This window comes from Camelus bactrianus, chromosome 18, assembly GCF_048773025.1.
Source record: "Camelus bactrianus isolate YW-2024 breed Bactrian camel chromosome 18, ASM4877302v1, whole genome shotgun sequence".
Taxonomy (NCBI): domain Eukaryota; kingdom Metazoa; phylum Chordata; class Mammalia; order Artiodactyla; family Camelidae; genus Camelus; species Camelus bactrianus.
In genome coordinates, this window is record NC_133556.1 from 14,412,075 (window position 1) to 14,436,384 (window position 24,310).

General features: G+C 40.6%; 1 protein-coding gene across 2 annotated transcripts; it reads right to left on the reverse strand.

Annotated features, from left to right (window-relative positions):
• Positions 1-76: 76 nt before the first annotated feature.
• KCTD13 (potassium channel tetramerization domain containing 13) lies at positions 77-12,837 on the reverse strand. 2 transcript variants are annotated; one of them, XM_010972494.3, is made up of 6 exons: positions 12,395-12,835; positions 10,878-11,047; positions 3,672-3,761; positions 3,530-3,582; positions 2,657-2,852; positions 77-873 (listed from the first exon to the last, which is right to left on the reverse strand). In XM_010972494.3, the coding sequence occupies exons 1-6, from the start codon at positions 12,636-12,638 to the stop codon at positions 637-639; spliced, it is 990 nt and encodes a 329-aa protein (XP_010970796.1). In that variant the 5' UTR covers positions 12,639-12,835; the 3' UTR covers positions 77-636. The 2 variants fall into 2 exon arrangements, with proteins under 2 accessions (XP_010970796.1, XP_010970798.1); XM_010972496.3 differs by lacking the exon at positions 77-873 and adding an exon at positions 1,636-2,350 and having other exon boundaries at positions 12,395-12,837.
• Between the last annotated feature and the right edge of the window lie 11,473 nt (positions 12,838-24,310).

Genomic DNA, 24,310 nt, shown 5'->3' on the forward strand with positions numbered 1-24,310 from the left:
CATCCACCTAGCCAAGTACTTCCTAACAAGCCATCTCCCTGGCCCTCTCCCTGGGAGCCAGCACCAGACCCTCAACTCAACTTTATTCCAATAATTTAATAGAAAATTAAAATAATAAATAATATGAAACAGACTGAGAAGATGCTGAGCTGGTGCAGGCCCAGGCCAGCTCAGTACAAGTTAGGGAGGTAGGGAGGGTAGTGAAGGAGGAGGAGGGAGGCAAACTACCCTGCACAACAGTGAAGAGATGGCTCAGAATGTGGTGGGTGTTGCTAAGGGCTGGCTTGACACTTTGGCATGTACAATGTGCTAAAGAAAAAAAGAGAGAGAGAAAGGGAAATCTAAATCCTTCTAAACTAGCTGGTGAGGGAAGAGAGCAAGACAAGGACTGGGATAAGGAAATGACTGTGGGCTTTCGGAAAGCCTCTGAGGGGAGGACTGGAATGTACCACATGGTTAGCAATGAAGTGGGAATGGATGGAAAAGGGCCAAAGCGAACTGTACCATGCAACCAAGGGACAGAAGGAAGACCCACGACTTGGCCAGCAAAGCCGGGGCAAAGGTCTGGGAAGGGGAGGAAAAGAAAGAGGGACTGGGTCCCAGTGGCTGGAGGAAAACAGGGAGAAAGGTCAAAGCTCAGTCCTTGAAGACAATCTGTTGGCCATGAGGACGCTCATCGTGGGTGATGTGGCGCCGGACATGGATCCTGCGAACTCGGTGTTCTCGGTTCTCCTCATCCTCCCCTCGGCCTGCCCCGCCACCTCCAGCTGCACCCCCTGTGGCCTCCAGGAGAGCTGGGTCTGGGCCCCGGGGGGTCTCGTAGATCAGGATGTTCAGGGTCTCCTCAAAGATCCGGGCCTCTGGGAATTCCACCTGCAAAAGGCCAGCAACCCCCAGCTCCCTCCCTCTGGCCCGGCTACACAACCATCCCCTCCCCAGGCTGCCCCTGCACCAGCACACGTCCTAGCCTCAGCAGTCACAGGTTCCTTTAGCCTGGACTGTCCTCTTTGCAACTTCTTTCCTCAGCAAAGTCACACTTGTACTTCAAGGTCCAGCTCTGAGGTCAGGCAGAGTTATCTGTTTTCTTTCCTTTGCTTCCAAGTCTCTTGATATATTTTTTCATTTCACAAATGTTTACTGAGTGACTGCACTGTATCAGGTGTTGTTCTAGGCACTGGGAATACAGAAGTGAACAAATTTCCTGTCCGCAGGAAATTTACATTCCAGGGGGAGGACCCAGTCATACATGTAATAAAACATAAACTGTCAGATAATGATAAATGTTATGGAAAAAATATAGCAGGAAAAGGGGTTAGGGATGGCTACGGTCAGGAACGTCACAACTTTGAAGAGGGAGCTCAGAGAAGGCCTCACTGAGGTGGTGACATTCGACCAACAGCTACAGGAAGGGAGGGGAGGAACCAGGTGGATAATGAGAAACAGCAGTCTGGGAAGAGACAACAGCAAGCGTAAAGGCTCTGGGGCAGGAACACGCTTAGTGCATTTGAGGATCAGCAGTGAGGCCAATGCAACGAGGCAGAGTGAAGGAGAGTGGAAAGGGACGAAATGAAGAGGTGACTGGGGGTTCCCCTGGTGTGGCTCAGAGGAATATAAACAACAAAACTCTTAACAAGCTTCAGTCTCATGATTGGTTTATCTTCCTGTCTTCCCAGTCACAGAGGAAGCTACTTGGAGGCTGGGTTATTCATTCACGCATACATTCAATAAATGTTTCCTAGCTTCTGCTATGTGATAAAGGCCTGGCTAGTGCTAGAGAGATTGGGGGAAAAGATACAGCCCTGCTCTCAAGAAGGTAACTCCTTACTGCTGAAGTAAACATTCCCCTATCCAGAGCAGACTTATAAATCAACACTGTGCTTAGGTGAGAAGAGGGTATGACCAACTTTGTCTGGGGTTGTTGGGTTGAAAGTTCATGACCAAAGGTGTCCCAAAGAAAGTGATGCTTGGCTTAGGTCTTAAAGACTAAGCACAAGTTCATTAAGCAATCAGGAATGAGGAAAAATAATTCCAAGAAGAGGAAACAAAGGTGTGGAACAGCACTAGGTGCTTAGAGACTTCCAAGATCTCTGGTGTATATGGTGTATATGAGGCACATCCTTCACGTCAAGGTCAGAAGGGACCAAGCTGATAAGATCATCAGGGGCCAGATGTCATGACAGGGCTTGCATTTCATTCACCTTGACGGCAAACCTCTTGCAGTACTCAGGAAGTATCTGCTGATGATTGCCAAATTAATGACTCAGGACCTACAACCTGAGTGTGTTCAAAGGTCCGGAGGTTTCAAGAACCTATTTTGGGCCATGGACTCTTCTGAGATTCTGTAGTCCTTCTAAACAGAAAAATACACACATGCCCCAAATCACATACCCTTTCAAGACAGCCTTGAAACCCAACTGGCCTAGATTAAGAATTCCACTCTCATCCAATACCCTCCTTTAACAGGTTAGAGAAGTGGAGACCCACAGAAGATGACTTGCCCAAGGTTACAGAGCTAAGACCCCAGAACCTGGAACTCCAGCCGTTGACTCTTGGTGATGAACTTCCCCTGCCTGATCTGTGGAGCTGCCTTTGTCCAGGGTGCTGGTCCTGCCCACCATCACAGCCCTCCCTGACCAGGCCCTGGACCCTTTCTGACCTTGGTCTGCTTCTTCTCCGTGGCATAGACAATGGAGGTGCAGCACACCTCGGCGATTTTGCGACCCTGCCCGTAGAAAGACCAGCAGCAGATCTCGTCCCCCAGTACATCCTTGAGGAAAAGCAGCCGCCCATGGAAGCGCAGGGCCAGTTTGTCAAACAGCTCGATGTTCTTAAGTAGGTTGTCATCTGAGGTGCTGAGGACCAGAGGGCCAGGAGGCCTTAGCACAACTGTCTGCCCTCCCTCTGTTCCCCCCAGCATAGGAGCCCAGATTCCCAGCATGCTAGTCCTGCCTAGGAGTTTGATGCCCAGCAGGGAGCTTCCTCCGCCCCTGGGGCCAGGCTGAGCAGTCCTCAGAAAGGAAGCAGCATTTGCTGAGAAAACCCCAGCACAGCAGAGTGGCTACTCATGCAGGCTCTGGAGCCAAGCTGCCTCACCTGGCATCCTAGCTCCACCACTTTTTAACTGAGTGACACTAACCAAGTTTCTTCACTTCTTGGTGCCTCAATTACCTCATCTGTAAAATGGAAACCATAACAAAACCTACTTCAAACGACTGCGAGGATTATGTGATTAAATATACATAAAGCACTTAGAGCCATGCCTGTTATAAAACAAGCACTTGAGAAATAATAGTCATTGTCATCTAACCCTCATCTGGACCCCAGGTTACTGATGATAAAACTGAAGCTCAGAAGTGAAAATGACCTGTCCAAAAGACCCAGTGGGTAAGTGGCAGAGCTGGAATTTGCATCCAGGCAGGATTCTTTTCATCCCTCTATGTGGCCATAACCCTCCCCTTGGGCCAGGAGCAGGGCTACGCTTGAGCCCAGGATTCCACCCAGTGCACCTCCCCACCCCCGAGGTGTTCACCTGGTGTAGGAGTACTTGTTGTTACTGCGGTTGTGCAGGAGCTTCACCACGGGCTGTTGGGGGAGAAAGGATGGAGAAGGGTGGGGGTCAGGCTGCAAGGACAGGCCCCCAGCCTCCACCCTACAGGGCTTAGGGGCCTCACCTTGGAGGTGCTGGCCAGGAGCTGCTGCTCCTCCCGGGGAGATGTCACCGTGGGGATGAGGCACAGCGGGGACAGGTTCTCCCTTTTTTGCTGGAGAAGAAGCGGAAGGTGATTAACAGCACAACCAAAGGTCACTCACTCCCCTAATTAAAAGTCTTCAAAAGCTTCCTGTTGCCTTTGGGGAAAAAAATCCAGACTCCTTAGCGGTCCACTAGGCTCTTACAGGATGCAAACTCTCTGATCTCATCTCTGCTATTCTCCCTTGCCTGCTAGGTTTCAGCCCCACCTGTTCTTTCACAAATCCAGCTGGTGCTGCCGGCTTTTGCTGCTCCCACTGCCAGGAATGGTCCCCACTAGTTGTCTGCATGGCTGGCCCCTTCATACCATTCAGATCACAACTCAAGCAGTGTCCCTAAGAGGGTGCTGGTCCTCCTCCCTAAGCTCCCCGGCTAAAGCAGCCTACTTCTTCCTTTTCACATTATCAGTTCACTTTCTTCACAGCACTCAGTTCCTCACATTTTCTCATTTTGGGGTATATTTGCTCATGATCTTTCCCACTTAGGGAGTAAGTACCTAGTATACAGTAGATGCTCAGAAAGTATCTGCTGAATAAATGAACTGGGCTGGGTGGGAGGTTGGAGGGAGAATCAGAACCAGACACACAGGTCTCTTTTCTCTTCTCTGTCTTCTAGAATCATCATGCCAAAACTCCTCTCACCTCTCTCAACCTAAAAACTAGATGTGCAATTCTAGTACAAATTCCAGAAGATTTTTTTTTGAGACGCTCCTAAGGCTTTTTCTAAAATTAATATGGAAGAATAAATCTATTACTCAGATCAGTTTTTAAAGAGTCAAGCAAGAGGAGAGACTGACCCTACCAGATATTAAAATATCCTACAAAGCCATAATAATGAAAACAGTGTAGTACAAACAAACAAAAACAATGAAACACAATAGAGAACTTGGAAACAGACTGGTGTATACCTGAGAACTAATATTTATAAAGAGAACATCACAGATCAGTGGGGCAAGTGTGTATTAGTTATCACTGTGTAACAAACTGTCCCAAAACTGATCAGCTTAAACCAACGACAAGTGCTTATTATCCATTTCTGTGGGTCATGAATTCAGGAGTGGCTTAGCTGAGTGTTTTTGGCATGGGGTCTCTCACAAGGTTATAGCCAAGTCAGCTGGGGCTGTAGTAATTGGGAGGCATGTCTAGGTCTGGAGAATTTGTTTCTGAGAAAGCTTATTTATATGGCTGGCGAATTCATGCTGGCTATTGGCAGGAAACATCTGATCCCTGTCATCTGGACCTCTCTATAGGGTTGCTTGAGTGTCCTTATAATACAGCAGCTGGCTTCTCTAGAGCAAATAATCTGAGAGAGCAAGGTGAAGGCCTCAATGTCTTTTGTTAGCCCTATTCAGTGTGGGAGCGAACAACACAAGGGAATAAGTACTAGGGAATTAGAATCATTGGGGACTGCCTTGGAGGCTAGCTCGACAGTCCACCTTCTGGCCCCCACTGATTCAAATCCATCCCATATGCACAGCACACTCACCCCTTCCCAAGATCCCCCAAAGTCTCATCCCATTACAGTACTGAAGTACAGAATCTGGTCATCTGAATCAGGTCCAGGTGGGAATGACACTCCTTGGGAGTAGTTTCTTAACTATAGCTCCTTAAGTACATTTCCTCTGGATCTGAAGACCTTGAACTAAAGAGACAAGTTACCTCTTTCACACATTCAATATGCAATGGTGGAACAGGCATTTGGATAATGACTCTTGTTCAAAAGGTTGGCGGCTGGGGAGGCGCAGAGATCACTGCTTCATGGAAAATCTGTAATCCAGTTGGACAAATGTTGGGAGCTCTCTGATGTCTACTCCTGTCCAGGAATGATTCTCTATGGCTCTTGGCTCTGACCTGAGTCATCCTTCCTTTTCCATGAAAGAGAGAGTCCATGTTTGCGGCTCCATAGTTTCCTTGGCCTGCTTTCTGCCTGTAGAACTTTGACGGTCCAAAGGTTTCTCCTCTTGCACTGTCTCTGTCCCTTCCAGTCTAAGTTGGTAGTGTTTCTGCTAATATAATTCTCTTAAAAACTTAATGGGTGTCTTGCAAGTTCTGGGGTTCAGTTCATTAGACAAAAGCCACACCCATACATCTTTGTGAGATAAGCTCCTCTACTTTGGGCTTATGCTGAGGCTGCTGCCTGACAACAGCCTTAAGCTTTTTATAAGTGCTATTATTTGAGTGAATGGTTCTCTGAGGCATCTTCCTGGATATTTCTGAGGTCTTAACAAAGGATTTTATAACCACATCCTCAGCTTCATCTTTAGACCATGTTTTACTGAGAATGCCCTGTATTTGATCACTGCCTGGAAGCCATTTGTTAATTTTAACACCAGTTGTTATTGAAAAGCTGGAAATTTTCAAGCCCCAAAATTCCTGGCTCTTTTTTGTTCAATTTTTTGTGCCTTTAGTTTACCCTCTCCTCTTCTATTTTACTGTAAGCAGTAGGAAATCTGGTGGTACCTTCAACGCTGTCTGGAAACTTCTTTAGCTGGATCACCCAGTTCATCAGGTATATTTTCTACTTTCTGCACGACTGTAGGAGACAGAGTTGTTACTTCTGCCACTACATAACAAGGATCCCTTTCCCACCACTTTCCAGTAAACATGTTCCACACTGCAGCCTCCTCCAGGGTCATCAGATTTCGGTGAATACTCTCTTTAAAGCTCTTTAGGCTTTTATTAACATTCTTCTCAAAGTCCTTCCAGCTTCTGCCCACTGCCCAGTTCTAATGCCGCTCCCACATTTTAGGTTTTCATTATGGCAGAACCCCACTCCAGATACCAAAATCTGTTATCTGTTACTGGGTACCAAATTACTACAAACTTAGCAGCTTAAAACAACAATAAATATTTATTATCTCACACAGTTTTTGTGGGTCAGGAACTTGAGATTGGCTAGTTAGGTGGTCCTGGCCCTAGGACCAGGGTCCCTCATGAAGTTGGAGTCCAGACGTTGATCAGGGCTGTAGTTATCTGAAGACTTGACTGGATCTAGAGGATCCACTTCTGGGATTGTTCACCCATTTGGCTGGGAGTCTGTGCTGGCCATTGGCAGGAGGCTTCATTTCCTTACCAAGTGGACCTCCCCCTAGGGCTGTTTGAGTATCCTCACATGGCAGCTGGCTTCCCCAGAGTGAATGATCCAAGAGAGGCAGAAATTGCCATGTCTTTTATGACCTAGTTTTAGAAGTCACACTATCATTTCTGCATCTCCTACTGTTACATAGGTCAGCCCTATTCAGTGTGGGAGGTGACTAAACAGCCTGAATAAGCAAGAGGTAAGAATTGCTGGTGGCCTTCTTGGATGCTGGCTACCAAAGACTGTTCAGTAGACGGCACTGAAAAAACTAGCTCACTCTATGTAGAACAAAAGACAGTTAAATCCCTTCACAATTCACATTTACAACAGTGAATTCCATTTAGGTTAAAAGATAAAACTAAAAAACTAATAAAAAACACAGAATAGAGAAAAACTTCTTAAACAAGATCCCAAGAAGATATACCATGAGGCAAACAAAAAAGAGTCAAATCTGATTATATTAAAATCAAGAATCGCTCCAGTTGACAATGAAAAGCATGACTTTACAACTATCCCATGTAATAATGTTGAAGGAACGTAACATAATTATTCTACTACCCTAATGAAATTACTGATTCAGGTGAGAATCAACAATTGATGTGCGGTTGATTGGTAGCTGCCATTCATAAAGTACTTAAATTACTTTATAGTTGGCAACAAGGAAATGTAACTACAATGGAGAGGTCAAATCATCATCACCTGAATCCAGGGACCAATTTCCAAGTATCACTAATGATAGGTCATGTTAACAATATTCTGGGTTTCGATATAACACAACATGAAATATACACCATTTACTTAAAATGTATTCTAACCAAAGTGTTTAATAACAAGCCTTTAAATCTACCATCTAGTTTACAGAAAACTCAGGATAGGGTAGGGTAACAAACAAAATCAGGTAAATTTGGAAAGTAGGGCACTGGGCAGGACAACTGGTGTTCTCTTTAACAAGTCAGTATTATGAGAAAAAGGGGACTGTTTGGGGCTGGAAGAGACTTAAAGAACATAGTAACCAGATATAATGCAAGGATCTAAATTGGGTCCTGGTTTAGATGAACCAGCTATAAAAGACATTTCTGGAACAAATGGAGAAATTTGTATATGCCCTCGATATTAAATAAAATTTCATTGACATGGAAAGATGGCAATTATTAACAAACAACAAAAAAGCAAATTACAAAACAGCACATACAGCATAATCATATTTTAGAAAATACACACAAACACACACACACACCCATCCACCCACCCACCCACCCACCCAGGAAAAGACCTGGAAAAATATTTGGTGCTTTTATTTTTTTGATTATCTGTTTTCTAAAATTCTACAACAGTTATGTACTGCTTTAAAAATAATAAAAAGTTATTTATAATTTTAAAAAAACAACAATTTCTATTCAACAACAGATGCCACACACAGGTGACTTTCTAATAAAATACTGGCAACATCTAAAATTGACTAGAAACTATTACCTGATACAGACTTTCTCAATGGGGTTCCTCACTGAATATCAAAACCCAGCAAATAATTAGAGTAACAATTTTCTCAACTCTTCTGAGAATGACAAGTAAACAGTGCCATGCTAGATACTTAGGAGAAAAGTTAATTTATTAGAAAATACACATGCTTTAGGGTAATAGGGCTTAATTCTCCCAAGGAACTCAACTAAAAGATGCAAGAATCTCCTACAAAGCAACAAGAAAAAGACAGGAAACTCAGTAGAAAATTTGGTAAAGAATATGAATAGGCAATTCACAGAAGGAGAAACCAAAAAAGCTAGTGAGTATATGAAGAGATACTAAATCTCATTAGTAATTAGCAAATTAAAATGAGATCACTCTGTACCAATCAGATCGGCAAAATGAGAATGCTGGATGATGCCATGTGTTGTTGAGGATATGCAGAAATGGAATTCCTAATGCACTGCTCATCAAGCATATAAGGTGCTACAGCCATTTGGGAGAGTAATCTGATAACACTTGCTGAAATTCCTTTGTATGTGTCCTGTGGCCAAGCAATTCCACTCCCAGCTACAATCATGAGAAACCCTGGCCCAGGACCCACAAGGGGACATGTACAAAGATGCTACAGTGGCACCATCTGTGGGGGCAGGAAGCGGGAGGCAATCTAGGTCTCCAACCTCAGGGGAATGTATAAATAAAATATGGTGATTGCACACCATAGATTCCCGTGCAGCAGTTAGAAGCAAAGAACTAAATGTACACACAGCAACATGAACAAATCTTGGAAAACATGTTGAATTAAGAAATAGAACACACAACCCATAGCACAAGGTCATTTATGGAAATTTAAAATGCATATGTTTACAAAAGAATGCTTTAGCTTTTCAAGGGTACAAACATAATCCAAGCATATGTATCAAAACATTAGGACTAGAGGGGTATCTAAGGGGAAAAGGGAAACAGGCAGGGGATTGAGAATGAAGGAAAAAATAAAAAGAGAAAAGATCTGCATAGACCAAGATGATTAAGTACCACCCACTAAGAAGTATGATAAATTTACTTCTCTGTACCTGAATCTTAAAAACAAAAACCTTCAAACAAACAAACATATTCTAGCTGAGTTGGGTGGGGATGGGAATGGTCTCAGGGAAACTTGGAAAGGAGGCAGTTGAAGCACAGAAGAAAAAGTACTGTGCTTGGGAGTCCGATAAACTGGGGTTGACTAAGCTTTGCTGCTTATCAGCTCTTTGAACTTGGATGCATCCCCAGCTTCCCTCGTGTTTCTTTTTATGTCAAACAGGGATACAGGAAGATAACAGAACCGATCCTAACACACGGTGGGTATGAGATAACATTAGATAAATGTAGAGCCATATAGAGCAGCAATGCACTTCCAAAATAATCTAGTTTAATGTTTTTCAGACTGCTAGTGGTAACCCATTAATGGGTCATGAAATAAATTTAATGGGTCCCAAATAGCATTGGAAAGAAAAAAAGAAAATAGAATATATCAGAGGGTATTTCACTAAAAGTTTCATTTAACAAAACTCTTATTTCAATTATTTATATGTGAGTATAAAATGCATTTTTTTTTCTATGAGACGCAGTCAAGAAGTTTGAAAAACATGGATATGGCTCAAAGGAATTCTGTGCTTTTGGATTTCAAGAATCAGTAAGTATTCTCCAAGACAATAGAAAGTTGTTCATAGTTGCCACTTTTTAATATATAAAGGGCATCTAAAAGGAAACTCTTATAATCTCCTATTAATATTGTATCATAAAAGGACACTTTGAACATTGTAAAAATGGAACAGAATAAAAGGCTTTATGTGAAACTCACTACACTGTACACATTTTTCTCATTTCACTATCTTTTGGAACATGAGAACAGAATGCCCGAGGTAGGAATTGACTCACTCAAGGTCACTCAGTCAGCTGTGGTGGAGGCGGCACTTAACCCCTATGTCCTGGCTGTGCTTTCCAAGCTCTTCTCCTCACAGTCTTAAGAGATCCCCAGAAGAGAAGCCCAGCAGGTGGGGCTCTGGAACCCCCAACCCTGTTTTATTATGAGTGTCTGCTTCTATATTTCATTACTAGAAAAAAAATTATTAACGCCCTGGGAGGGGTGGAATGCTGCCTCCCAGGGTTGGACCAGATCATGGAGATCACTATGTTCCAATTTAAATTTAGATTTTTTTTTTCATAGTGGGACAAGGGAGCTATTTGGAATTTCTGAGCAAAGGAGAGAATAAACTGGACAATTATTCGGTGGTAGTGTAACAGCTGGATCGGCTGGGTAGAAGCAGCAAGAAGCAGAGAGAGCAGTCATTTAACCACTGCAGTAGTCTTGGCATGAGGTGGTGAGGGGGGCCCTGCCTGGGGCAGCAGAATGCAGAGGACAGTACCCCCAAAGTTTCTGCTGTATGGCTAGTTAGAGCCAGGCCAGAGGCAAGTCCTCCAGGCAGTGCCCCATATTTCCTTTTATTTATTTATTTATTTTAATGTCTTAATAGCTAACTGCTTGGGCAGGTCTCCCAGGGACACGGGCATAGGGGTGGGACTCAGGAGGTGGGGGAGGGACCCTCACCTGCAGTGCCAGCTGGCAGTCCTCAATCAGTCCCTGTACCAGGTAGTAGCGTGCTTCACCCAGTAGCTCCCCCAGTTCTCTGGTACTCTCAGGCAGTGGCACGGACCCGTCTCGCAGGTAGTTGAGGATTGTACCAAAGTGGCGGCCGCTCCGGTCAATCAGCACCCAACCTGGAGGGTGGGGAGAGGCAGGAGGAAGGATGGCTTTGCTGAGGGCCTTAGAGCTACTAATTTTTATGAAAAAAGGATTCCAAAGCTACAAGTCTGAAAACTGATCTGTCTCAAGCCTCTACCATATTCAAGAAAATTCCTTTAAAAAAATCTCTAGTGAGTTCTCCCATAGGCCTCTTTTTAACACATCCAGCCAGAGAATTAATTCCCTCCCAAGTCTGTTCTACACTGAAAAGGTTCTCACCGTGAGAAAATTCCTACAGATACCTTATCAATAAACCTCTAACCTCTTAATTCTGACCATCCTATTTAATTAAAATGTCTACTCCAATCTCCAGTTTACCACCATTTTAACCTTTATATTCTCCATAGAACTTATTACTATCTAGAGTTACATGTTTTGTTTGTGTTCTGGTATGTTTACTTGTTTATTGTTCTCTCCCTGCCCCTACAAAAAAAGAAAACTCCATAAGACTAATTTAGCAGATTCGTTTACCAAACAATCTCCAGCACTAACTGGCATTTTACACTTAGTGAATAAATAAATTCGTCACCTTCAGATATTTGAAGACTGAGTTCTACCTCCCCAATTTTTATTTTCCTGCTCTCACAATCCTTGTTAATTGTCTCTGAATCCCCCTCCCCACCCCCACCAAACTTTAAGGTTCCACTTGGGCAATGGGGCCCAGACCTGAATGTAAAGCTTCGAGAAGGTAAGGTTCGCCTGCCAAAGAGATCTGTTCATTCTCCACTCTGGCGACCCTGGCAAACCAAAAGCAGCCCCCTTCTTCTACAGTCTGTATTTACAGATGGGTTCCTAGGCTGTACAGGGACCTATGTTAAGGGAACAGAGACAGACAAGATCCTCCAGCTCTCTGGGACGGTTGTTAACAGTGCTGAGGTAGAGAGGAACAAAAGGCTGGGCAGTTTTAAGACATTGGTGAAGGTTGCCTCGAAACGTGCTGTTGGCAGCAGGGCTGGTTCCCAAGTCTTTTGAGCTGAGGGGTGAAGGGTGGGAGAATCAGTGGGGAGTAGTCATGAAAATTCTGAGCTGACATGTTGAATCACTTACCACAGCGCCTGGCAGTGTAGTTGAGGGGGTGGGTTTTCCATGAATGCTGGTTACTACCGCTGGGGGTAAAGACTGGGGGACGGGGGCCGGGGAGGAGGGAGATCGTGAATGAGAAAGGGGAGATGAGATGGGATGTGGCGGCTGGAGGAGCTGAGGATGAGTTGACCAGATGACAGGAGAGAAGGGGCATGAGGAGACTGCGCGATGAAAGACTAGGGGAAAGGGAGATGTGGATCTGGAGGACGCAGGGCAGTAAGCAAGAGCGGCTTGCGTACCTCCGGCGTCAGTGAGCACCTCCGCGCGGCCGCTGAACATGGCCTTGAGCATAGTGTCTTGTCCAGTGAGGGTGCGCAGCGTGGTGTAGTGCAGCGAGCCGCCCACGTTCAACTTCACGTACTTGCTGTTCGGGGTCAGTGGCTTGAGACAGTGGGCGGCAGAGCCAGGCTCGAGACCCGAGGGCATAGGGACTTCCAGGGACGGGGCCTCGGCCGCCGCCGGGCCCGAAGCTTCGGCGGACATGCCCAGTGGTTGCGGCGGGCGGTAATCCTAGGTTCTCTCCGCGCCCTCCGGCCTGTCCCAAAGAACCCGGGGACCTGAGCCCCCGGGCTGGGTCTCTGGGCTCGCACGCCCCTATGCCGCCGCTACTCAACGACACTGGCTCGCAGACCCATCCCGCCAGCATCGCCCGGAAGCCGGGTGAGCAGCTGCGCAGGCGCTTCTAGGTCCCGCCCCCAATCTCGTGGGGACGGGAGTTTCGGCGCATGCGTGTTGTCTTCGGGCCAGTTGAGGGGTTGCGCGCGGAGTGCGCCCGTGCTGGGCGCTGCGCGAGGTGCGTTCAGGTAGTCAGTCCTGGAGACGTGAAGTTAAGAGGCGCCTGGCCTGCCTGATGTGAAGAGCGTCGTCCCTGCCCCGAATCTGTGCTCTCAGAGCGCTTCCTGGGCGTGAAAGGAAAACTGGGGCCCAGAGAGGCAGAGGATTGGGCAAAGTTTCCCGCCTCCCAGCTTTGCGCCTTTGAGGAGAGCTGCGGACAAAGTACCAAGAAAGCCCTTAAAGGAGGCAAAGAGCGGGTGTTCTCCCAGAGGAGGTGGTAGTAGTGCTAGGGCATGCAGGGTGTGAGTAGGTAAGGTCGTCATGGAGGGCTTCTCTGAGGAAGGGATACTGAGCTGAAGCTCAGAAGAAGCGGCCACCTGGAGGTGTGAGAGCCTAGAGTTCCAGGCAGAGCCAAGGGCAAATACAAAGACCTTCAGGCGGAACACACTTGGCATATTTGAGTAGCAGAAAGAATGTCAGAGGTGGATGGAGCAGCTGGCAAAGTTCTTAGAATCCTAGGCGATGTCGTGAGATACCCAACCCCTAAAGAAATAAGTAAGCTAGGAACACGTTGATAAAGTGTGGGAGAGGTGTTTTTATCTGACCTCACCTACATTTAGTTGAGAAGCTGATACATCAGAGATTTAACAACCTGAATGTCTAGCAGGGGAATTTGCTGGAGGGAAAACTAAACACGGAAGTTGTAGTTTCTGACTTGACATCAGATCACTGGGTAATTTCGGGCAAGTCACTTCTCTTTGGGCTTGCTTGGTTCCTTTTCTGCTTAGTCAAGGGTGCAAATTTAAATGCCAGGGGACAGGTAGGAGTGTAAATGAGTGGGGTGGGCCAGTTACAAGGTACTGGGAAGTAATGGGGCCTATGGTGACCTGAGGAGCCCATGTTTTATCAAAGAGGGTTGCTAATTCTGATTTTTCAAATGTAGCTAGTGAAAAAGAGAAGCAGCTCATGACAACTGGGAACTAGTTTGCAGTCTTCTTTCAGAAGCCTCAGTATTGCTAGCAGGGGGCCTGGCACTATTAGCTAGGCTATGGTGTTGCCCTGCTGAGCATAAACAATTTTATAAAACACCAACATCAGAGAAAACCACTCACGGATTGAGAGAAAGACCATTCCATAATTATGCCTGAACACAAAAACAAAAATATTGTCCAGACCACAAAAGTGACCAAACACAACACTCTCCCTCACACTTTGAGTGACTGTTGCTTCTTTAGCACTGCTCCACTCCTAACTCCTAGATAAGAATTAAGATAACCAAAAAAAATTATCCCCACTTCCTGACAGCATCCAACCTCGAGCAAATCTTTCTCAAACCCTCCTAGACAATCATCTAACACAAGCCTCAGTCCTGTAATAAATCCTTTCTAATATACGTTTACTGGGGTGCCTAGGATGGGTGCCCCATGGTATGCCATCTCCTCTGTTCAGCTACAGGTGTGTTCCTGGTGTCTTTGGCCGGAGGGCATTGTCAGAAATGGAGGATCCACAGAGATTCAGCTGAAGCCCTCACTACCTTGGACTGAGACCCTCCACTCTAGTAACTTCAGTAATGATGTGCACATTGGAGACGCCTTGTGTCTCCAACTGTTTGAGGTGCCATCCTGCCCATGGCTAGGAGGTAAGTTCTTGCTGAATTAAGCTCTGGTGTTTTGTTGAGACCCTTGAGTGTTGGGATTATTTTGTTTGTTTTCCTTGGAATAAGGCCCCCTTCAGTTTTTTGGTTATCCAATCAGATTTTTATTTTTCCTTGGGGAAATTGTTTTCTGGCTTTCTACACCTGCTCCTGTGGTCTGTCCCCCTGTCAAGTGTTTTGAATGTCATTTGTCTATAAGAGAAAAAGTCTATAGAGAAAGAAAGGGTATGCAGTCCTGGATGTCTAAGGGTATCACAAAGCTATTATGTATTGCTCAGTCTCTGGTGGCTGAACACAACTTGTCCCTCTGAGAAGCTGGGGATGCCAGCTGCTTGGGGGTCATGTATCTAGTTAGCGTGCTGGGGTCATTTGTTATCAGAATTAACCGGACAAAGCACACTATCAACCAAGGCCCAATAAATCTATCCTACAACCAGCGCTAGAAACTGGGGAATTCAGAAAGTATCCTCAAACCAGTGTCTTTTAAATAAACTGCCTCAGGTTGCCACTTCAAACCGTTACAAGTACTTCTTCCTCAGTTTTGTCTTTCCTGAGAACTGCTTTGTTTCATTTCTTCTGCCCAGAATCAGGGCATTGTTTCTGACTCCTGATCAATGACAGCTGGTTTTTGGCCAAGTTCTGGAGATACACGGTTGCATAGCAGCATCTCTATAAACCCTTGTCTCAACTAAAATTGGGCCAAATGCCTGATTCCTTCGTGTTGTCTCACAATTACTAACTCATACCCTTATCTTTCTAATTGGCACACTTTCACTAGGGACAATTTAGAATTGCAGTGGCCATTTTGGGGAACTTCGGACAAGAACAAGATTCTTTATTTGAGAGGTACCTTAGAACAAAAAGAGGAAAAATCCTCATGAGAAGATTGTTTTGCTTGTCCAAAAGAGAGATTATTTTTTTAACACCTTTTTTGTGGTATGGTTCCTGTACAGTGAACTACATGTATTTCAAATGTACAATTCAATGAATTTTTGAAAAATGTATACACGTATGGAACCACCACCACAATCAAGATAGCTAACATTTCCATCATTCCCCAAGAGGTGCAATTTTCGAATTCCCAATTTTTCTTTTCCCAACCCCTTTACCTCCTGGTAACCATAAGTTTGTTCTCAATGTCTGTGAGTCTGTTTGTTTTGTAGATAAGTTCATTTGTGTCCTTTTTTAAGATTCACATATAAGCAATATCATATGACATTTTTCTTTCTCTTTCTGTCTTACTTCACTTAGAATGATGATCTCCAGGTCCATCCATGTTGCTGCAAATGGCATTATTTTATTCTTTTTTATGACTGAGTAGTATTTCATTATATATGTTTACATATATACCACATCTTCTTTATCCAATCATCTGTCAGTGGACATTTGGATTGTTTCCATGTCTTGGCTATTGTAAATAGGGCTGCTGTGAACACTGCGGTGCATGTGTCTTTTTAAATTATATTTTTCTCCAGATACATGCCCAGGAGTGGGATTGCTGTATCATATGGTAAGTCTATTTGTAGTTTTTTAAGGAACCTCCATACTGTCCTCCATAGTGGCTGCACCAATTTATATTCCCACCAACAATGTAGGAGGGTTCCTTTTTCTCCACACCCTCTGCAGCATTTATCATTTATTGACTTTTTATGATGGCCATTCTGACTGGTGTGAGGTGATATCTCATTGTAGTTTTGATCTGTATTTCTCTAACAACTGGTGATGTTGAGCATCTTTTCATGTGCTTGTTGGCCATCAGGATGTCTTCTTTGGAGAGATGTCTATTTAGGTCTTCTGCTCATTTTTGGATTAGGTTGCTTTTTTTTTTTTTATTAAAGTGTATGAGCTGTTAGTATATTTTGGAAATTAGTCCCTTGTCAGTTGTATCATTTGCAAATATTTTCTCCCATTCTATAGGTTGTCTTTTCATCTTGTTGATGGTATCCTTAGATGCGCAAAAGCTTTTAAATTTAATTAGATCCCATTTGTTTAGTTTTGCTTTTATTTCCATTACTCCAGGAGCTGATTCAAAAAATATAGTGCTGTGATATATGTCCAAGAATGTTCTGCCTATGTTTTCCTCTAGGAGTTTTATAGAATCTGGTCTTCCATTTAGATCTTAATCCATTTTGGGTTTATTTTTGTATATGGTGTTAGAGAATGTTCTAATTTCAGTCTTTTACATGTAGCTGTCCAGTTTTCCCAGCACCATTTATTGAAGAGACTGTCTTTTCTCGACTTATATTCTTGCCTTCTTTATTGTAGATCAATTGACTGTAAGTGCTGGAGTTTATTTCTGGACTTTCTATCCCATTCCATTGATCTTTGTGTCTGTTTTTGTGCCAGTACCATACTGTTTTGATTACTGTAGCTTTGTAGTATAGTCTGAAGTCAGGGCTCATGATTCGCCCAACTCCATTCTTCTTCAAAAAGAGAGAGATTATTTTGTTTAACATAGGTGACACTTCATTTCCATACTTTGGAGATTAATAAATGCTGATTTCCAAATTGTATAGCTCTATTAAATTGTCAAGTACCAGTGGGGAGGGTATAGCTCAAGTGGTAGAGTGCATGCTTAGCATACACAAGGTTCTGGGTTCAATCTCCAGTACCTCCTCCAAAAATAAGTAAACTTAATTACCTACCCCCACCAAAAGAAAAAGATAAGAAATAAAATAATTATAAATAAATAAATAAATAAATAAATAAATAAATAAATAAATAGTCAAGTACCTATGATATTTTTAAAATGCCACTCTTTTTGTGTGTATATGTATATGCTGAAATCTTGGGGGGGGTGCATTCATATTGTTTTATCTGGATTAGCTTTTTAGAGTGATCATTTCATATTTGTCTGAAATAGCTTCCTCTCACTTTTTTTGCTGTCCATTTTCCTTTCTTGGAAACCTTTCAAGATTAACTAATAAAAATTATTTCATTGAAATGTGTGCACTCTAGGAATATCCAGTCAGTTAAATATAGTTGACCCTCAAACAACATGGATTTAAACTGCATGGGTCCACTTATATGTAGATTTTTTCAATAAATATATTGGGAAAAAGTTTTGAGATATGCAACAATTTGAAAAAACATGTAGCTTAGAAATATTGAAAAAATTAAGAAAAAGTTAGGTATATCATGAATACATAAAATATAAGCAGATACTAGTCTATTACTACCATAACATATACACTATTATAAGAAGTGAAAATTTATCAGAACTTACACACACAAACATTGACAGACCATACATGGCACTGTCAACCACACTAGGCTTCAGAAGGCAATCATATTACTGCTGCTGCTTTATCAGTGCATGAATTGTTATATCTGTAAATAAATGTGAATTTCCTTTTCACATTATCTTTTCATTTTTGATGTCTAATGTTAGTAATACATAAAATATCTAAAATGTTTTCTATAAGACAATTCTGATGTTGATCCTGACAGATGATTCATCTCATAAACAGACAATGTAAACTCACAATATCAATAAATACAGTACTATGAATGTACCTTCTCTTTCTTACAATTTTCTTAATAACATTTTCTCTAGCTTACTTTATTGTAAGAATACTGTATATAATATATATATAGCATGCAAAATATGTGTTTATCAACTGTTTATGTTATCAGTAAGGCTTCTGGTCAACAGTAGCCCAGTAGCTAAGTTTGGTGGGGAATCAAAAGTTATACTGGGGTGGGGAGGGTATAGCTCAGTGGTAGAGTATCTGCTTAGCATGTACAGGATCCTGGGTTCAATCCCCAGTACCTCCACTATGAAATAAATAAAATAAATAAACCTAGTTACTTCCCCTCCTGCAAAAAAAATTTAATTAAAAAAATTTTAAAGGTTATACTTGGATTTCAGTTGCATAGTGGTGGGGGATGGGGGTGTTGTTTCCTTACATTCCCTAACCCCCGCATCGTTCAAGGGTCAACTGTAATAAAAAAATGTCTAAAAGAATTTCTAAACTATGTATTTTTCATTTGTGGGCACTGAAAAATTTATATTTGTGTAATAGGCTTTGTAATTACAGTTACAGATGAGATAAGGCTTTAGTTCCAAGATAAAACAAGAGCTTTTGGCATGATCCAGTATCTTTACATTTTAATTTGCCATGTGAAAATAATGCCAGCACAATATTCTGGTTTGTACAGATCAGGATTAGCTTTCTCGTGATTTAAACATTCTTAATTTTTATATTGATTTCATAAGTTAAGAAAATTATCTTAGTTTTCATATATGATTTATCTTTTGAAATTTTTCTTTTTAAAATAGTCACCATGCTGTATGTACATTATACCCCCAGAACTTATTGATCTTATAGTTGGAAGTTGTACCTTTTGACCACTTTCATCCATTTCCCCCATCCCCACCTGCATCCAGGCTTTGGCAACCAGCAATCTGCTCTCTGTTCCTGTGAGTTTGGTTGTTTTAAATGCCACCTGTAAGTGATATCACACAGTATTTGTCTTTCTTTATCTAACTTGTATTACTTTGCATCATACCCTCAGGGCCCACTTATTATTTATGTTGTCACAAATGGCAGGATTTCTTTCTTTTTTCTGATTGAAATAAGTGAATAAATAAATAAGTATTACTTTTTTTATTCATTCCTCTGTCGATGGAAACTTAGGCTATTTTCATGTGTTGGCTATTTTAAATAGTGCTGTAATGAACATGGGGGTGCAGGTATCTCTTGACATAGTGATTTTTTTTCCTTTGATTAGATACCCAGAAGTTGAATTGCTGGATCGTATGGTAGTTCTATTTTTAATTTCTGAAGACTCTCCATACTGTTTTCCATAGTGGCTACACCAATTTACATTCCCACCAACAGTATACAGGGTTCCCTTGTTTCCACAGCCTCTCCAACACTTATATCTTGTCTTTTTGGTAACAGTCATTCTAATAAGTATAAGGTATCTCGTTGTGGTGTTGCTTCGCATTTTCCTGATGATTAGTGATGTTGAACACCTTTTCATATACCTGTTAGCCATTTGTATGTCTTCTTTGGAAAAGTGTCTGTTCAGTTCCTCTGTCCATTTTAAAATTGGATTTTTTTTTTGCTATTGAGTTATATGAGTTCTTTATATATTTTGGATATCCAATCTCTTATCACATGTGATTTGTAAATATTTTCTCCCATTTCATAGGCTGCTTTTTCGTTTTGTTGATGGTTTCCTTTGCTGTGCAGAAGCTTTTAAGTTTGACATAGTTCCACTTGTTTATTTTTGCTTTTGTTGCCTTTTCTTTTGGTAGCAAATCCAAAAAATTATTGCCAAGACTAATGTCAAGGAGCTTACCCACTATGTTTTCTTCTAGGAGTTTGTTTTAAGTCTTACATTCAAGTCTTTAAACCATTTTGAGTTCATTTTGCATGTGGTGTAAGGTAGTGGTTCAGTTTCATTCTTTTGCACGTGGCTGTCTAATTTTCCCAACACCATTTATTGAAGAGATTATCCTGTCCCCATTGTATATTCTTGGCATTGCATATTCTTTGTTGTAAATTTAATTGACCATATATGCATAGGTTCATTTCTGAGCTCTCTGTTCTGTTCAGTTGTTGTATGTGTCTGTTTTTTATATTCCCCTAATTTTTAAATTGAGGTATAATTGACATACGACATCGTATTAGTTTCAGGTGTACAACATACTGATTCAATATTTGTATATATTGTGAAATGATCATTGTAATAAGTCTAATTAACATCTGTCAGCATACATAGTTACAATTTTTTTCTTTTGATGAGACTTTTTAAGATATACTCTTATGTGTCTGTTTTTTTCCAATGCCGTGTGTTGTTTTGATAACTATAGCTTTGTAATATACTTTGAAACCAAGAAGTGTGATGCTTCCAGCTTTGTTCTTCTTTCTCAAGATTGCTTTGGCTATTTGGGATCTTTTGTGGTACCCTAAAATTTTTTTGGATTATTTGTTCTATTTCTGTGAAAAATGCCAATGGAATTTTGATGAGATTGCATTGAATCTGTAGATTGCTTTGGATTGCTTTTTCCAATCTATGAACACAAATATCTCTCCCTTTATTTGTGTCTTGAGTTTCTTGCATCAGTGTCATAATTTTCAATGTACAGGTTTTCACCTGTTTGGTTAACCTTATTCCTAGGTATTTTATTCTTTTTGATGCTATTATGAGTGGGAATTTTTTAAAAATTTCTTTTTTTTAGTGTATAGAAATACAGCTAGTTTTTGTATATTGATTTTGTGTCCTACAACTTTACTGAGTGCATTTATTCTAACAGTTTTTTTGGTGGAGTCTTCAGGGTTTCCTATATATAATAGCATGTTACCTGCAAAGATAGTTTTACTTCTTCCTTTCTGATTTGGTGGCTTTTATTTCTTTTTCTTGCCTAATTACTCTAGCTAGGTCTTCCAATACTATGTCGAATAAAAGTGGCGAGAATGGGCATTCTTGTCTTGTTCCTGATCTTAGAGAAAAAGCTTTCAGTTTTCACCATTGAATGTGATGTTAGTTGTGGGCCTTACTATGTTGAGGTACATTCTTTCTATACCCAGTTTTTTTGTTGGTTTTTATTATAAATGGATGTTGAGTTTTTCAAATGCTTTCCCTCCATCTATTGAGATGATCATATGATTTTTATCCTCCATTTTGTTAATGTGGTGTATCACATTGATGGATTTGTGGATGTTGAACCATCCTTACATCCTGGAATAAGTCCCGCTTAATCATGGTATATGATCCCTTTAATGTATTACTGAATTTGGTTTGCTAATATTTTATTGAGGATTTTTGCATCTATGTTTATCAGGGATATTGACCTGTAATTTTCTGTTCTTTTAGTGTCCTTGCCTGGTTTTAGTATTAGGGTAATACTAGCCTCATAAAATGAGAAGAAAGTGTTTCCTCTCTTCTAGTTTTTGAAGAGTTTGAGAAAGATTGGTGTTAATTCTTTAAATGTTTGGTAGAGTATATTATTTAAATTAAAGAAAAATATGTAATTGTATTCAACTAAAAGAAATAATAAGTATATATATCTTTAAAAGGCCTAATTTTGATAAATATTTACAGTGTTACAAATCATAAGGATTTAATATGCTACCAAAAATTATAATTTTCAGATCTTCAATTAATTTTAAGACCTTAGACAAATGATTAAGTTAATTAATAAATAATGTTCAGATGCCCAGACAGTTTCTATGTAAGAAACAAAGAAAAAACATTGGTCATTAAGTATAAGTTTTATCCTGTTTCTTAGAATGGCAATAGATTAATAAAATATGAAAAAAATGCAAGTGACTTCATATATATTATAAATATGTTTATTTTTGCCACTATAAATTTATTTAAGTGGTATTAAATGTATACTCATAGGAAGAAATAGCTAAACAATTCTTAGTTTTCTGTTCTCTAGTTTTCCCTTGTGTCTGGAAAAAAAAAATCAGTTACTTTGATAATATAAATGGTTAACTATGCTAGGTATAATAATAATAGAAGTACAATACAAAATAAGAATATGTATACAAAATAATGGTTATCATTTCTATTTATTTGTTGAGACAGTTATAATTTATGAAGGTGGTAATTTAAATATGATATATACATTGTTTGATTTAATATACTGATAATTATATATTTTTAAATTAAATTTACATTTATTTTATGCTTAATGTTCATAGGATGTGAGAAGTTAAAACAATTGTTCTTGTTACTAAATTTTTGCATTTAAGATGCAAAAATTTTTTTTATTGAGTTATAGTCATTTTACAATGTTGTGTCAAATTCCAGTGTAGAGCACAATTTTTCAGTTATACATGAACATACATATATGATAATTATGTTTTGAAATTTTCAATTTATTACATATTTGTATATTTATGCATCTGTGTATGTCTAAATACACATATATTAAAGTATAGTAATAAATCATTTACTAAAAATTGTTACATGAATAATATATAAAAGGAGGAAACTGAGAATTTTGGCTTTTTTTTCTGTAAAATGATTATTTCATGTCCAGATTAGTAGAGGTTCCTTTTTGTCACTAAAAGTATTCTGTTAACTCTTGGTGCTTTTTGACATACTCTTAAATAATTTTTTAAAAGAGTTTTTATTTTTGAAAAAAATTAAATTCCAAATAATCATTGTTGTTCATTGCTGTGTGTTTTACAACATTGCCTATAAATACTTCTTTTCTTTAGATATTTATTACTTACATATTGTTTCCTCCACTATTCTTGATTTTGCCTTTCCTAAATTCAGGACCCAAATTTAGACTAATAAAATTATTAGGATTTTTTTTGTGCCTGAACTATCTTTGGGTTTCCTAAAATAGCCATTAAATAGCACAAAGATCTGCTCCTGTATTCTATAAAATGAAGAACAATAGGAATCATTAGGTTTATCTGGAATTTTCCAAATTTAATTAGTTCAAAACTATTATGAGAGCTCTTTTGTCTACTAAACTCATAATTCTTAAAAAAAAAACTAATAAATTGAAAAAAGAGGTTTTCTGCCCAAGTTATTTTCACATGAGTAAAGTTATGTTAATGTAAATGTATGTCTAAGGTTGTATAATTTTCAAGTTTAAAAAAAGCATGTCATATTTAAGCATGAAGACTAGTATGATAACCATCTACAGAAAGATCTGTTTCCAGAATTTTAGATTTATAAGCCCCTTCCTTAATTTGTTCGTGAAAAATCTGAACAAGCATTAAGGGTACTGGTCAGTTACATGGGGATCATCAGAGGCCTACTTCTTATTTCAGCTTTTTATTAGATCCAGTAGCCAAGGCGTATCTTCCTCATCTAAGAGCTATAGCAACAGTAGCAGAATATGTGAAAATTTCCCTTGATTTCGTTCTAGAGTCTCTACTAACTATAATGGTTCCTCTTTCTAAAGACTCTTCTTTTGACAGAAAATACTCAGTACTTCTTGGCTGGTGGCCTATCTGCCTATGAAATAATATTGGTTTTTCTTTTAGATGTCAGTGTCCGTCACTGCAACTCTGTAAACCCAGCCACCCTCCTTTTCTTTCATGAAGAAGGAGAAGCCCCTAGTTGTTATTCATTGTCCGGGGACTATTAAATCCTGATGTATTCAGTTTTGTGGCAAGGTGACAACTGCTGGCTACCCATACCAGGCAGCCAGTCATCTGTCTTCCAGTTGGGTTCAGCCAATGCAAGGCAATAGAGGGAGAACGTAAAGCAGGAGGAAGGCAGAAGCCAGGATATTTCTCTACTAGCACCCTCCTCTACTCTAACTCCTATCTCCACATTAAGTAGCATCCCCCATGATGACACTAGCTCTCACATAGATCCAGCTCCCACAGGAGAGGTTGGCTATGATTCCATCTTCAACAAGAGACCCAAGCTCTGGGATCTGGTAGCACTAACCATTTGTTCCTGGAGTCCTAGGAGCGGTAATAACAGCTTTCTGCTATTGTTAAATCTCAGGTTGTCTCACTGTCTTCTCTTAGGCTTCTCAGCTATTGGTTACCATTCTACTTTGCAATAAAAAGGAACTATTGATACATGCAACAATTTAGTTGGACCTCAAGGGAATTATACTGAGTGAAAAAAAAAAGTCAATCTCAAAATGTTCCATACTATATAATTCCATTTATACAACATTCTTGAAATTACACAGTTATTGAGATGGAAAATGGATTGGTAGTTGCCAAAGGTTAAGACGGGGTGGGGTGAAGTAGGGTGGAGAGAGGAGATGTGTAACTATAAAGGG